At 49.8% G+C, this 15,595-nt stretch overlaps 1 protein-coding gene across 1 annotated transcript in view; it reads left to right on the top strand.

Annotated features, from left to right (window-relative positions):
• The window catches only part of LOC146210014 (uncharacterized), a 212,806-nt gene extending 198,622 nt beyond the window's left edge, over positions 1-14,184 (top strand). Inside the window, exon 5 of the mRNA XM_084581592.1 lies at positions 14,043-14,184. Coding sequence (XP_084437718.1) covers positions 14,043-14,184 — 142 coding nt within the window. The remainder of the gene's footprint in view (positions 1-14,042) is intronic.
• Positions 14,185-15,595: the final 1,411 nt, after the last annotated feature.

The raw sequence follows: 15,595 nt of genomic DNA, 5'->3' as shown, positions 1-15,595 counted from the left end.
AGGGTGGAAACAGAAAAAAGACATGTGGTCACTAATGCCAGTTGCTAGGACAGATGCAAAGACATCTTTTAAACGGCTAGTAAAACACAGATCAATGAGCGTTTCACTTCTGGCGGTCACACGAGTGGGTGACCGCCAGAGTGCTTCACATGCTTCACATTCTCGCGGCGATGGTCGATAAGGCCGGGCGTGTTCGTACGAAGAGGCCGGGCGTGTTCGTTTGTGTTAGCGCAGTGGTTTGCCAATGGAGTTTGTCGCACCTTCGACTTTGACGAAAAGCACTTGCTGTGCTTTTAAAAAGACTGCGAATTTGGTCTTGCCTGCCCCTGGCTAATGCTGCGTTGACACGTCAAATGTCTGGAGATTTCCTTGGTTGGTTGCATCGTCTTTGAACTGATCGGGTAGGGCGAAGACATCTCGGTTGTCTGCTAATGCGTCGGGGAAAGCGATCGTCTTGCTCCGGTTAGGGTGCCGGTATTCTTCGATGAAGTTCATCACCAGCACTTTAGCTTGTCCTGCGCGGAACTTGGCGTTGCCTCTTGTGATGCCGAGACCTCGTTCTAAGAGCAACTGGGTGTTTCCTTCAACGGTTTAGATGTCTGCGCTACCTACGCTGACTAGATGCTTAATCGGGGCAGCACGGTCAATTCTTTGGGCAGGATATTCAGAGCGGCAGATTGCGTCGAAATTGTCGTAGTAGGTACGACGTTTTACGTCGAAAGCTTGATGAGCTTTGATGAAGGTCGATGACCGCTCGATGTTCACTGAGAAAATCCATACCCAGAATAATTTCTCACCGCGAAGCTCGTAAGATAAGTACGTTCATTCACTGTCACTCTTCGATGCATCTTGCGTTCGTGGGTGACGTTGTGAAATGCTTCCTTCAAATCCTAGGCGACTACAACCTTGTCATTGTGGGGGTATTCGACGGAGTTGAGGAAAGCCCTACTGAGTTTTAGTAAGACATTCAGTGTAGATCTGTATGGCGAAACCCGAACAGGGTGTCCGCGATAATGTGTTGGTATTCTATGAACTCGGAAAACCTGTCGCGTACCATCGTCTTCATGAGTTTGACTACGCAGGACATGAGAGAGATGGGACGAAGGTTGTCCGTGTTTATGGCCTTGCCAGCTTTAGGAATGAAGGTGACCAGAGCGGTCCTCCATTCGATGAGGAGTGGCACTTCCCCAAGTCATATTCAGTTAATGTAATCCAATAAAGATACGTATGCCGCGTCGGGGAGGTTGGCTAACAATTTGTAATTTTTTCACGACACGGAGAAGTGCAACGTTTCATTTTCGCCAGGGCCGCCCTCAGGTCGTGGAGCAGGAACGATTGATTCAGCTCAACGTTCTCAGATCCCGCATAAGAGTACGCCGACCCGCGGGGGTCCTGGGTGGTGAACAAATACTGGTCTCGTAGCTTGTGCGCCAACTGAGTTACGTTTCCCTGAAAGCTGTGTATTGCTTTTTGGAGGTGCTTTTCAGTTTCCGTGCGTGTTTGCGTTGGGTCAATAAGGGCGCGGAAGAGTCGCCAGGTGTTCTGACTAGACATCTGCTGCGCGGAGTTGGAGTCGACAAGTTCGGCCGTATACTCAGCCGCTCGCTGGGCGAGCTCGGCGATGCGAGCTTTAAGATTCTGGTTGTGCTTATGCCGGCGCCACCGACGGATAAGGCCATGCCGTGCCTCCCAGAGGTGGAGGAGGGAGTTGACATCCGAGACCGCCTCCGAGAGCTCAATTTGAGTTTTGGAGGAGCGAAGCCTGGAGAATATTGTTTGGACCAAGACTGGTAGCCTTGCTCATGTATGGGTGTCTCAGTGTTATTGTTTTGCCGGAACTTGGTCTAATCTGGATGTCGGGCTTGTGTTGTGGGTCGCGCGAAAGGACGGGTCAAAATCGTGGTGTTAAGGAAGCAGTGGTCGCTGTCGAGTGTTTCCTTGGCGTTTAACCAGTCTGCATACTGAATTTTGAGGGTGAAGGTCAATTCCGGACACGTATCTCGAGTCACGGAGTTGCCTATACGAGTTGGGTGGACTGTGTCAGTGTGGAGAGTGCGGCCCAGCGTTGACGCATGCTCCGCCAACTTGCGTCCCCGCTTCTCTTCACGACGGTAGCCCCGCACTCGACTGGGAGCGTTGAAATCGCCCACAATCAGGAGGGGGTCCCGACCCGCAACTTTCAGCGTGCGGCTAAAACGGTCCGCGAATAAAACATTCGGCAGTTACGGACTGCTGTATACATTGAGTGTGTGTAACGGTAGGTGCTACTTGCGGAGCGGGAGGAAGGTTACCATTACATAGGAGCATTCAAGTTCCAGATCTAAGTCGACCTCGTTGGCTGTATAATTTCTATGGACGCATAGACAAGTCGAGGAGTCCTGCTGGGACGTAGTGTGGCGCCTCCCTGGCTCTTGGAGGGCGACCACAGCTGGCAAATGCTCGAAAGCTGAAAGGAAAAGACGGAAGTCTGCCCGCTTGGAACGGGAGCGAAGCCGTCGACAGATCCATTCAGTAAATGTAAGGAGAGAAGCCGATTTGGAAGGAAGGGAGCGCCTACACCGAGGGTGTCCCGCCATGCTCAGGTTTAGGGGTGGAAGGTGCAAGTGCGGTTGCCTCCGAGTCAGTGTCCAGGAAACAGAACTACCGTGTTCAGGGCCTGAAGCTCAGCGCCTGGAGGAGGGCAGCTGTCGTCGCCATCGTTGAGGTCAATGACTCGGCGGAACAAATTTTGATGGCCGACCAGATACGTCATTTAGGGGACCGGCTTTACAAGAAAGACGGGGGTTTTTCGCGACGTGTTGAGTGAGCATAGAGGGGATAGCCGCCATGACTTGAGCGATGAGGCGTTCTATCGCTGTCCTAAGCAGGGCATCAAATCTGGCATTGAGACGGGATTTCATTTCGGCAAAAGAAGGTGACATCATCACTAGACATGACGTCATGACCAAATGAGGTGTCACGATCATTTCCGGGTATTAGTCTAAAAGCACTTTCTGTTGGGCTAGTTGGTTACTGTTCATAATTAAACAGTTTTAAGGCGCGTAAAAACAGACAAGACACATAAGTAGGCGACAGGACGAAGCGCCTCGTGGCGCTTCGTCCTGTCACCTCGCGCAACACGTTGCCGTCTTACAAACACTGGGCTCCTCCAACGCAACTGAACAACTGTCTAGAGTTGTACATTAGTTCTGTATAAAAAGATGTCTTAGAAGTGTATAATAAACAGGTTTATTTCAATCGAAACCTCTCAGTCCGAGAGGCAAACGCAATGGAAGAGTTAGTTCCTAGAAAACAAATAATCATTAAGCCGGCTGACAAGGGTGGTGCTGTGGTTGTAATGAATAAATGTGATCACTTCTTAGAGGAACACAGGCAGCTGGCAGACGACATCTTTTCTCATCTTGTATACTGTGACCCCACAGATCAGTTCAAATATATTCTGGTAAACGCATTGCAGGAGCTTCATAAGGATAACAAGATTACAGAAAATGTCTTTCGCTCCATTCCACTCAGCCCGTTGGCCGGTAGATTCTATGTGTTACCAAAACTTCACAAAGAAAACATTCCAGGTTTACCCATTTTTTCGTGTATCGGCACAGTTACAGAAAATCTGTCTCGTTACGTCGACGCGCTCATTAATAGCATTCCGCCCACATTTTCGTCTAGCATAAAGGACACTACTAACTTCTTGACTGACATCATTGATCTCACCATTCCTCATGATTCCTCATGTCACGCTCGACGTCACTTCACTTTACGCAAACGTCCCGCATGCAGATGGTATACGCGCCATTGTGACTGCCTACAATGAAGCTTGCATTGAAAAGATGATCGACAGTAGCACTTTGGCCACCCTACACCAACTTATATTAGAGCTTAGTAATTTAGAGTTTGAAGGAGACCATTATATCCAGATCAGTGGGTACAAAAATAGTATCTGATCACGCAAACATATTTATGGCCATGCTGGAGAACAAATATCTTCCAAGCCGATTTTAAGTACCTTTTTAGTACAAACGCTAGATTGATGATTGTGAAGAACATGTGATAATTTGTTCAAAGACGAAGAAAGAAAACGACGTTTGGAGAAAGAAGAGGAGGGAAACGTGAAGGTTGGCCCGAGGAGCGCGAGGCACGAGCAGGAGAGAACAGGCGAGCAGCGGAGCCGATCGGCTGTCTAAGGAGCTCGGAGCGGTGCGTCTTCTGCCAGGCCTGACCCGGGGATCCAGACCTGGGGCCTGCCGGCCGTATCCTGTCCTGTTCTCCTGTCGTCCACGAAACTCGGAACGGTGGTCGGGCCCGGGAGTGCCACAGCGCCAGCTCTTCACTGGCACGAGCGTTCGGCGCCGTGGTGAGCCCAGGCACGTCGGGGAGGCCTGACGCATCGGCCGTGGAAAGGCAACTCGAGACCTCTTGCCTCTACTGGGCCCCGTCCGGTGGCCTAGCCTTCCGCTGGGCTTACTGAGGCCCTACTGCACCAACCCTTCAAAACTCTGACTACCCGGAGCGTCTGCACCGGCTTCTCCATCCAACAACTTGGTGACTTTTTGACAATTTGTGTTTTGCCATCGTCCCACTTGCTCGTTGGTTGGCCAGTCTGGTCGTCTATTTAGATTGCTGTTTCTGAATAAGCCACAGAATAAGGCGGCCAAAAGATTTAAAGAAAAGAACCTCACAATTTTGGCGCCCACGGCAGGACCAGGCCGGCCAAGCAACATTTTCCCGCGGCTACAGATTGGAGAAAAATGAGTGCACCAGAGTTGCTCGCGGTAGGGGAACGTATAGGTTTGCAGGGAGTCGAGTTGCACGAGTGGGTGGAGAAAGAATTGCAAAAGGCAAGGGAAGACAAAGCTGCAGAACGCGAAGAGAGAGCTGCAGAACGTGAAGCGAAAGCTGCAGAACATGAAAAAGCAAAGCAGCGCTTGGAGCAAGAAAACCAGAATTTGCAGCTACGAATACGACTTGCAGAATTGGGAGAAAACGCCCCTAGTGCTGGAAGCGCTGAGCACGGTACCGTACCAGCTCCATCTTTCCCCATTAGTCCTCATGGATTGATTCCACTGTTTAATGAGGAAGGGGACGATTTGGACGCGTATTTGAAGCGTTTTGAACATGTCGCCATTGGCCAAGGCTGGCCGAAAGAGAACTGGGCCGCGGCTTTGAGTCTGTGCCTCGGCGGAGAAGCTCTCAGAGTCTTTGGACGACTCTCTCCTGAGGACTCAGTCAATTACGATGTAGCGAAACTTGCCTTACTTCGGAGGTTTCGGTTCACGGCTGAGGGCTACAGAGAGAAGTTTCGTGGAAGCAAGCCGCAAGATGGTGAGACAGCTTCCCAGTACACCACAAGGCTGTTGAGTTTTTTTGACCGCTGGGTTGAGATGCGAGGACAAGGTCGCACGTTTGAAGTGGTTCGGGACATGATAGTGGTGGAGCAGTTTTTAAACAGCTGTCACGATCGTTTAGTTCTCTTCTTGCGAGAACGTGATTGTAAAACGGTTGACAAGACTGCTGAGGCCGCCGATCACTTTCTTGAGGCTCAGCGACAGAATAACCTCGCGATTTTCAAGGATAGAGCTGAGCAGAATTCTGCGAAACAGCAGGACGCAGCCCCAAACCCAAAGACGAGAATTCGATGCTTCATCTGTGAAGAGACCGGACATAGGTCGGCGGATTGCCGTACAAAACCGAAGCCCCCATATTGCACATTATGTCGCAAATCTTGGCATGAAACCCAGTTGTGTCGATACGGAAATTCAAATGACCGGGAGACGTCTGCTTGCTGCACGTCCCCTCGAGATTCCCGCCCTGGTCGTCAGCTGGGAAGAACATGCCTAGATGTTCGAAGGAATGGTTCGGCTCTTAGTCCATCTCAGATTATTAACAACATGCTAGTGGAGCATGGAGAAGTGTTCGGACAAGCAGTGTCGGTGCTGCGCGACACTGGTTCTAATAGCATCGTGGTGCGTCAGGCTTTGGTGCCCGAGGCTGCATATACCGGTGAACGAGCATATTTACGTTTAGCGGATGGTTCTGACATCGAAGCGCCTGAGGCGGATGTTATTATCAAGTCGCCATACTTCACTGGCAAAGCTATTGCTAGGTGCCTGCCGACGCCATTATATGACGTAATTATCGGCAACGTTCCGGGTGCAAGCGTCCCATTCGCCGACGCTCCAACAGTCTTGACGGGCCAGAGAAGCATACCTGCCAGTGATGATGGGTCCAGTGCTTCTTTCCAGGTTCTGGCGGCGAAAGTTTCAGGGACTGATTTGGATGCCACTCAAACCGTACTCCACTTATCTCGGTCTGTTTTTCGCAAGAAACAAGAAGAGGACGCCAGCTTAGGCGTGTGTCGTCGCAAGCTTAAGAAAACCTATCACGGAAAAGGGCAGACGGCCTACACCTTTCATCTAAGTAACGGCATTTTGTACCGGACCTATCAACTTTGTCCAGGAAAAACAATTGAACAAGCGGTAGTCCCGAAGGTTTTGCGCCGTCAGGTCCTCGTGCAGGCACATGGAGAGCACTTGTCGGCCACCAGGGTGTCAGAAAAACTACCGCAAGAGTGCTTGATGAGTTTTACTGGCCAGGGGTGCAAGCTGACATTAAGCGATTTGTGAGGTCGTGCGATGTATGTCAGAGGACAGTCCCGAAAGGAAACCTGAGGAACGCTCCATTAGGACGCATGTCCATTAACACAAAAATCTACGAAGAGCGCCAGCCAGTGAATGCCCTACAAGCTTCATTCTTGGTAGTTCTTGATAACGTCGAGTCGAAAACTCCGTTGTCAACGTTCAGGGAAGAACCTTGGTCCCAGAGTGAACTGGTGAACCGAGAATGATACGGGAGACAATGTTAATCTCTGTGCTGTCTTCCGACGCCGTCGGAGATATATCGTCTTAGAGCACATTTCATACAAAGCTTCTGGGAGTGTCGTCGTGCTGTTCATAGTATGTTTCTAAGAGTTTATTTCTTCTGACAAGTGTTGAGTGTTAATGTTACTTGTATTAGTACGAATGTTTTTTTGTGTGCGCGAGTGGCTCAGACTCTCAGCAGAACACAGCAATGGTGTGAAAACTCTGTGGGGAGTGCAGTGATGGGTGCAGCAGTGTTGTGGTGTGCGGTCGTCCTCCGAAAGAGTGCATCAGTGTCATGGCCCCCAAGTTTTTTTTTCCCCGAAAAAAAAACTTCTCAAAGGGGGGGGGGCACATTTGTGAAGAACATGTGATAATTTGATCAAAGACGAAGAAAGAAAACGACGTTGGGAGAAAGAAGAGGAGGGAAACGTGAAGGTTGGCCCGAGGAGCGCGAGGCACGAGCAGGAGAGAACAGGCGAGCAGCGGAGCCGATCGGCTGTCCAAGGAGCTCGGAGCGGTGCGTCTTCTGCCAGGCCTGACCCGGGGATCCAGACCTGGGGCCTGCCGGCCGTATCCTGTCCTGTTCTCCTGTCGTCCACGAAACTCGGAACGGTGGTCGGGCCCGGGAGTGCCACAACGCCAGCTCTTCACTGGCACGAGCGTTCGGCGCCGTGCTGAGCCCCACTCCCGCCAGCTCTTCACTGGCACGAGCGTTCGATGCCGTGCTGAGCCCAGGAACGTCGGGGAGGCCTGACGCATCGGCCGTGGAAAGGCAACTCGAGGCCTCTTGCCTCTACTGGGCCCCGTCCGGTGGCCTAGCCTTCCGCTGGGCTTACTGAGGCCCTACTGCACCGACCCTTCAAAACTCTGACTACCCGGAGCGTCTGCACCGGCTTCTCCATCCAACAACTTGGTGACTTTTTGACAATTTGTGTTTTGCCATCGTCCCACTTGCTCGTTCTACTCTCGTCCCGTCCATGTCTGCACATAAAAGTATTCGTGGGTTAGCTTGGTCAGTCTGGTCGTCTATTTAGATTGCTGTTTCTGAATAAGCCATAGAATAAGGTGGCCAGAAGATTTAAAGAAAAGAACCTCACAGTGATACATTTCTTATCTGATCCCATAGCGAAGCCGAGCTCCTATCATTCATATCCGATTTCAACAACTTACAACCTTCTATATCATTTCCCCCACACGTACTCTAGATATACAATCAATTTTCGGGACCTCACATTTTCGCTTCAGGAGATCAGCTTAACTAAAACAGTGTACCGGAAACCGACTGACCCTCCGCAATATCTGCATTTCGATAGTAGCCATGCCAAGCACGTTAAACCCAGTATCCCGTACGTCAAGTATAGTTCGTTGCAAACGATTTTAAGCAAAGCAATCTGATTTCGAACATAACTGTGCCACGTTTCGCACCTCGCTCATTAAACAAAGCTCATAGATGACGCCATTGGGCGAGCTGATACACAAGACCGTAGAATTCTACTTGCCAAAGACAAAGCGAAAACTCCGCTCTTGCATAGTAACCTTGTCCTAACTCATTCTGCTTCTGCTCCGAACATTTTGGCAATCCTTAAAAAGCATCAAAACATTCTCATTCAAAGTGATCGCCTTAGGAACATATTCGTAGAGCCACAGAGAGCAGTTTACAGAAGGTCGAGAAACCTACGAGATATACTAACATAATCGAAAACAGATTGTCCTTATTACACTTGTAATTAGGACAAGTGTAAAGTGTGTCTCCACATGACCACATCACAGAGCGTCCATAGCATTGGGTGAAAGTTTAAACATTCACGGCGACTTCACCTGCGGTACTTCAAACGTTATTTATCTGCTGCAATACACCGTATGTAACCAACAATATGTAGGACGAACTGAAACCCCGTTTAGATTACGCTTTAATAATCACAGAGCCCATGTTCAATAGCTTCCGCACCTGCCTCTATGAAAGCATGTTCAGCTACACGGTCATTCATTTGACCAGATTTCAGCCACTATACTCGAATACGGTTATAAGAGCAATCATGAGCGTGAAATTAGAGAGTCGTTTCTTATCTACGAATTCAAAGCATTGTGATCAGGTTGAAATGAAAGAACATGAAAATTAAGTTCAATCCCTACAACTTGAAAACCCAAATATGTTCCCTTGTGAATGTTGTGTTATTGGTGTTTTTCGTTCATTGTTTTCGCATATATACAGCGCTTGCGTGTCTTTCGTATTCTTTTTTGTGCTTTGGTGGAGCATATCGTTCTCTTTTAGGATGTGGTGATCGATTTGCATACTAATATTTATGCTGTTCATTGAGCCGTGCTTTCTTTTGTGTAATCTCACGCTTCTTTAATTTTGCTGTCTAGCAATTATACATGGTGATCTTTAAACTTGTGCTATGCCTACTGAATACCTCCCACTTGCACTTGCATGCTTCTATGTATGTACATTTATCTGCTGCCGCCGCATTTATAAGATAAACAAAACTCCAAAACGCTATCACCTCCTACAGTGATCAACATATCGTCTTTCGTTCACGTGCTCGATGCGTCCACAATTTTCCGTGCGATTTTTTGTATCTTGCCGTATACCTTTCCACAAATACTGTAACTTCATTTGAGTACCGACATTCTAACGAAGGCTGTTCCACAGCTGAAATGTCAATATATTGTTTCATACGTTGGTGTTTGTTTTTCACTACAATTCACTGTGGCCAAGATTTTATTTTATTGTATATTGCCGCAAAACCTACGAAACTTGTTTTGGCAACCGCCGGTATGAGGCCTTATCAGTCTGATTCTGGATCGCGTATCAGTTCCGTATTCTTTGTTTGCTAATGCACGATGTCGTGAGAAGCACCTTTATCAGTTTCGTTGTCGCGCAAAATGCGCCGTGATCTGTCTTAAAGATTCAGATCACTCGCGTATATTGCTACAGTGCTCCCGGTTCTGCTAGTAGCAGTTTTCGATGTTATCTAGACGACGAGCACCTTTGTTGCTATCGCCGCCACCGAGTTGCTTAGTCCTTTTGCGGGTGCAAGTGAGCCCAATAAAGCGTTTCCCTGGAGGATTCCCGGTTTACCCCTTCCCTTCAAGCCAAGACCCCTGCGCTGTTCCTGGCACCCTGGGGGATCAGCCAACAGGCCAGAGAAATGAACCAGCCCCCATCTTAAAGGGCTCCAACCGGAACACGGTCTGCTGCCGGACCCCGTTCGATCTCGGAAGGCTAAAACGCTGACAATTGCCCAGCCTACTGCACCGGTCTATTTCGTCCAACCCCGTCAGCCGCCTTGCCTCCATGGACAACCGGACGAGTATGCGGAAGATTGGCTCAAGCTGTTCGAACGCGTGGCAACTTTCAACGCCTGGGACGACGAAACGAAACTCTGGCAAGTCTACTTTTCTCTTGCAGGATCTGCCCGAATATGGCTCGAAAATCATGAGGCAGCTTTGAAAGATTGGGAGATTTTCAAGAAGAGTTTTTGACTGCCTTTTCAAGCGTCGTCCGAAAGGAAAGAGCCCAAGCCCTCCTTCAATCAAGACTTCAATTCCCAAACGAGCCCATCCTGGTTTACGTAGCGGAAATGAAGCGCCTCTTTTGCCGCGCCGACCCTAACATGACCGAAGGTGAGAAAGTGAAATTTTTAATGCGAGGCTTTAAAGAGTCGCTTTTATAGGTCTTGTCAGAAATCCGCCAAAAACCGTGGCGAAACTTGAAACGGAAGCGTCTACCATCGAGAAGACTTTCGACACCCGGATGCGCCACTACGAGCGACCACTTCAACCTTACTACTCAAAGCCAACCCCAGTGCATCTGCAAGCGGAGAGAACCTTCCGGACCTCATCCGGGAGATCGTGCGAGAGGAGCTGCGCCGATTGCTGCCATCATCCCAACAAGCCCAGGTGGCGACGCTCGCCGACGTCGTCCGTGAAGAATTCCAGCAGGCGCTGGGCGTTCCTCAAGCGACCGCTGCGGCAGTTCCAGCACAAGAGGCAACAGCGATGAACTATGCTGCTGCATTATGCCGCCCTGAATCCCGATCTGATGACTTTCCAAGCCCTCACCACTACCGTCCTGTTGCTGAAAGCCACCCCTTGGCCCCCGCCCGCCAAGCCGACCAATGACCTCCAAGCCCAAGGAAGTGCGACGCCTGGAGGACAGCGAACAACCGGCCATTATGCTTCCACTGTGGTGAGGCTGGCCACAGTCTGCGCCACTGCCCGTACCGACGAAACGGTCTCCGCGGATTTGTAGTCGACGCTCCACGACCACGCTCATGTGAACGACCGCACGCAAACGACAACTATCTGCGTAGCAGTGAGATTGCGCTGCCAAGCCGTCGGTTCAGGTTACCATTGCCGTACAAGGTGCGCTTTGCGTCGCCAGGCCGTAAATACAATGACAGTGTGCGCGGAAGTTCCCCAGGACCGCACACAGGAAACTAAATAGAGCAGCCGTTCGAGGTGAGGTTGCTTCACGCCGAAAACACGAAGATGCTCCAACGTCGACGATGAGTCACGACGATGCAGCCATTAAATCGCCGATCCACAACACTACAACGTCGACCAGATCACGAACAGATTTCAAGTTGAGATCGCCGCCCAGCGATGGGAAGACGGTGTGCCCCGACCGCGACCTCAGCACGAGACGAAGCAGAGATCGAACACCGAAGCCAACGTGCAATACTAGGACACGAACAGGCGACCTTGAGGTTGCTGTCGGGGGACGCACGGTTACCGCCCTAGTGGACACCGGAGCCGACTACTCTGTCATCAGTGGAGCTTTCGCCGCCCAGCTCAAGATGGCCCGCTAATCCGCACCGCTGGTGATAACTTTGTTACGCCGTCGTGGCGATGCACCACAAGGGTTACAGTAAATGGACGTACCTGCCCTACCACCTTCGTCATCCTACAACACTGTTCCAGCGACGTGATTCTGGGCATGGATTTTTTGAATGGACATCGAGCGACCATCGACCTTTGATCCAAACTCATCAAGCTCTAGACCGACAAAGCCATACCTGCTACGAGAACTTCGACGCATCACATTGCTCTCAACGTCCTCGACGGAGAATTGACCGTACCGCACCAATCAAGCGCCATCGTCCCTATGGATGCAAAAGAAGCCGAAATCACGGAAGGGTTTGTTGAACGAAACACTCAGAGTCGTTACTAGATAGACGACGTGGCGTCGCAAGAGGTATCGTCCGTTTCCGTCATGGACAAGCTCATGTGCTCGTCACGAACTTCACCGACGAATACCGACAGAAGTAGTCAAAATTTTGTCGATAACATTCTCTGCTTCACGGCGCCACAGAAGTGCTCATCACCGACAGGGGAACGGCGTTTACGGCAGAGTTGACGCAAGCCATCCTGGAATCCAGTCATACAAGCCATCGACGAACAGCTGCGTACCATCCCCAGACCAGTGGCCTTACGGAGCGCCTGAACAAAACGATCGCGGTCATGATCGCCATGTACGTCAATGCTGAACACAAGACCTGGGATGCCATCTTGCCGTACGTGATCTTCGCGTATAACAGGGCAGTCCAGGAGACGACCAGAGCGACTCCGTTCAAGCTTGTGTACGGCAGGGAGCCCACGACGACGCTCGACGCAATGCTGCCGCACGTAAGCAACGAGGACTACTTTGACGTCGCCGCCTACCTGTGGCGTGCAGAGGAAGTCCGACGGCTCGCACTTCTGCGTATTAAAGACCAACAGCGCACCGCCACCCGACGATACAACTTACGACGACGCCACGCAGAGTACATTCCAGGAGACCAAGTGTGGGTTTGGACTTAAATTCGCCGCCGTTGACTAAGTGAAAAGCTACTGCGTCGATACTTGGGGCATTCAAAATCCTTTGCCGCGTCGGACAACTCGACTATAAAGTCATTCCCGACGGTACGACAGCATTACAACAGCGACGCCTGCGCCCAGACATAGTAAATGTTGTTCTTCTGATGCCTTAATACGCTCGTTAAAGAATCCGTGATGTTTAAACTTCGTAATGTTTCTAAGTTGCGTTGTTTATTTGGGAACATCGAGGCGATGTTTTTTTAAGGCGGGAGTAAAGCCGCGAAACCTACAAAACAGTATTTGTTGTTTTTTAGCAGCTGCGGGCATGCGGCTTTATCACTCTGATTCTGGATCGCGTATCAGTTCTGTATTCTTTGTTTGTTAATGCTCGATGTCGCGAGAAGCACCTTTATCAGTTTCATTGTTGCACAAGATGCGCCGAGATCTGTCTCGAAGTTTCCGATCTCTCGCGTGTGCTTCTACAATGTTCTAGCTTGTGCTAGTAGCAGTTTGCGACGTTATCTAGATTGTTCTGAGCAGCCTTTAAATTGAGCGTTGGCAAGTGCGACGGGCATTCTTGGTTCGACGATCGACGATCACGTTTGTTGCTATTGCCGCCGCCGAGTTGCTTAGTCCTTCGGCGGGCGCAAGTCAGCCCAATAAAGAGTTAATTTCAGTACCATCACGTCACTGTCTACGTTTAGGCCTTGTCACCGCTATATGACTATATATATATATATATATATATATATATATATATATATATATATATATATATATGTGTGTGTGTGTGTGTGTGTGCGTGCGTGTGTGTGTGTGTGTGTATATTTAATATGTGAAATTATCTGTCACAGTTCTCCGCGGTCACCTGTATCGCGCTGGGATGGTGGGATGAAAGAAGAGAGTGAGATAGAGGTGCTTTATTTTATTGTTACGATCCACTACGCTATAATGACTTATCGCACTTTTGTTTTCAAAGTACCCTTTAGAGTTTAGTTTTCTTTGCTTACTCCATGACTGCATAAAGTTTTAAGCCATGCTGCTTTCCTTTGTTTAGGGGTATGAAACTTTTGTACGTACCTTGTGGGTTGTATTGTTTGCCCTTGTTTTTTTATATACAAGCACCCACCTTTGAAAGGGATAGGTTGGGCGCACCTGGCGCAGGCAGGCCTATATGGAGATAAATCATATCGTCCAGTGGAAGCAGATTAGCAGGTGATGACAAGTTAACCGCCTGGCTTTATCTCGAGATCTCGCTCCCTTATATTTATTTTTAATTGGCTTTAAGCCTGGCAAAGCTTTTGCTGGTCCGGGCTTCCCCTCCTTCCTTGTTTTTTTTTCAGTTAGAGAGGACGAATAAAATCGTAAAATGGGTTTCGACAGGAACATCTCGGAGTCTCTGCGCCGTGAGCTGGCCGACACTTGGCGCTGCAGCGGAACTCTGCCATCGTCACGGCTCCTGCTCCAGCCTCCGGCCTTCTTGACACGCCTCGCACCTTCACCGACGTCGCCGGGAAGTGACTGAGCCCCTGTGGCAGCAACGCCTCTTGCGCCGTCCAACGAAGCCTAGAGGAAAAACGCTCAAGCGTTCAGCACAGGCCACCGTATTGGAAGTGGCAAGCGTGAGTGTGTGAAGATGTACTTGACGACAACGCGCGTGTTATAGCGATCAAGAAGACAAGAGGCATGCTGTGCATGGCCAACTCCTGTTATGGTAGCTTATCCTACCAGCATGTAAGCTATTCGTGTCCATTAATCGGCCATATTTACTTACGTGGAACATACTATTTTTCAAGTGCCTTGGTTTCTTTCCGTTTGCTGCGCACCACAAAGCAAATAGATTTAGTGTGCTGGTAACGTAGTTGGGCGGCGGCGCTCATGCGCTACTTCTCCTCAAGTACGACTTGTAGTAAGTGCTTTGGACACTACTTCAACTGCGCTACGCAGTCGCGGCAAAGCGAGCAAGAAAAGAGACACTACTCCAATGCTGCGTAACAGCGAGGTATCCGATAATATAGAGCAGAGTTATCAAGAAATGCGCTCAGGTACGCACATGCGTATGCATTACCGCTAGTAAACCTTCAACAGACTCGCTGTTCGCTAATATCAAAAAGCTAATCATTAGTTTTTCAAAATATGGCTCGTCGTGTTTAATATAATGCGCAGCGTGGCTAATATAACGAGCAGCGTGGCTAAAACAATATGGGTGGGTGGCTGCTCCTTGCCCTACGGGGCTGGGACCAGTAGGTCACCGCCACTTGCGGCGGGGACTAGCCTGCCAAAGGATTTTCATTTGTTGTAAGCCGTCATTGCACCCGCCCCGCTTCGGTGGTGGACGACGGCCGTTGCGACGCGCGTATTTCTCTCCCTCTTCTTTTTCTTTCTTCGCTATTCGTTCTCTTATATCCGCACGAGGCGGTGGAGGTGGCTCAGCTACAGGGCCAGTATCAGGCCTGTGCTTCTTTTTTTCCTTCCATTAGTCGCAGAAATAAAACACTATGATACACGAAGCGTGTTACCTTGCTAAATATGTCGCAAAGAAATAAACTTCCGATTTCGTTGTATAAGTTTGCTCATTTCTGTTTCCAATTGAGTGAATGGCTGCCTTGCGTACTTCAGGTTAGGAATACGGCATAGCTGGATTCTATTCGTTGTCACAAAAAAACGCGTGAATTTCTGGCGGCTGTTGTGCCCGTCCAAAGCAGCCCAGAAATTCAGCCGGACGCCAAACTTCGCCGCCGAACGCGTCCTTCACAAAATCTGTATACTCCTCTGCAAAGCACTGGTGCACTGGAGGCGAGCCATGCCAAAGGGAGAGAAGCGACGTGTTTGAACATGAGCTGAGCATCCAGACAGCTCGGCGCCGTGGCCCTGGCGGTGGACCCCTTTTCGCCCCGCGGCATATTTGAAGCAAGAGCGCAACAAGCTCTCCCATT

Source organism: Amblyomma maculatum, chromosome 1, assembly GCF_055883805.1.
Source record: "Amblyomma maculatum isolate TAMU_Amacu chromosome 1, ASM5588380v1, whole genome shotgun sequence".
Taxonomy (NCBI): Eukaryota; Metazoa; Arthropoda; class Arachnida; order Ixodida; family Ixodidae; genus Amblyomma; species Amblyomma maculatum.
This window is presented reverse-complemented; position numbering and strand designations above follow the sequence as displayed.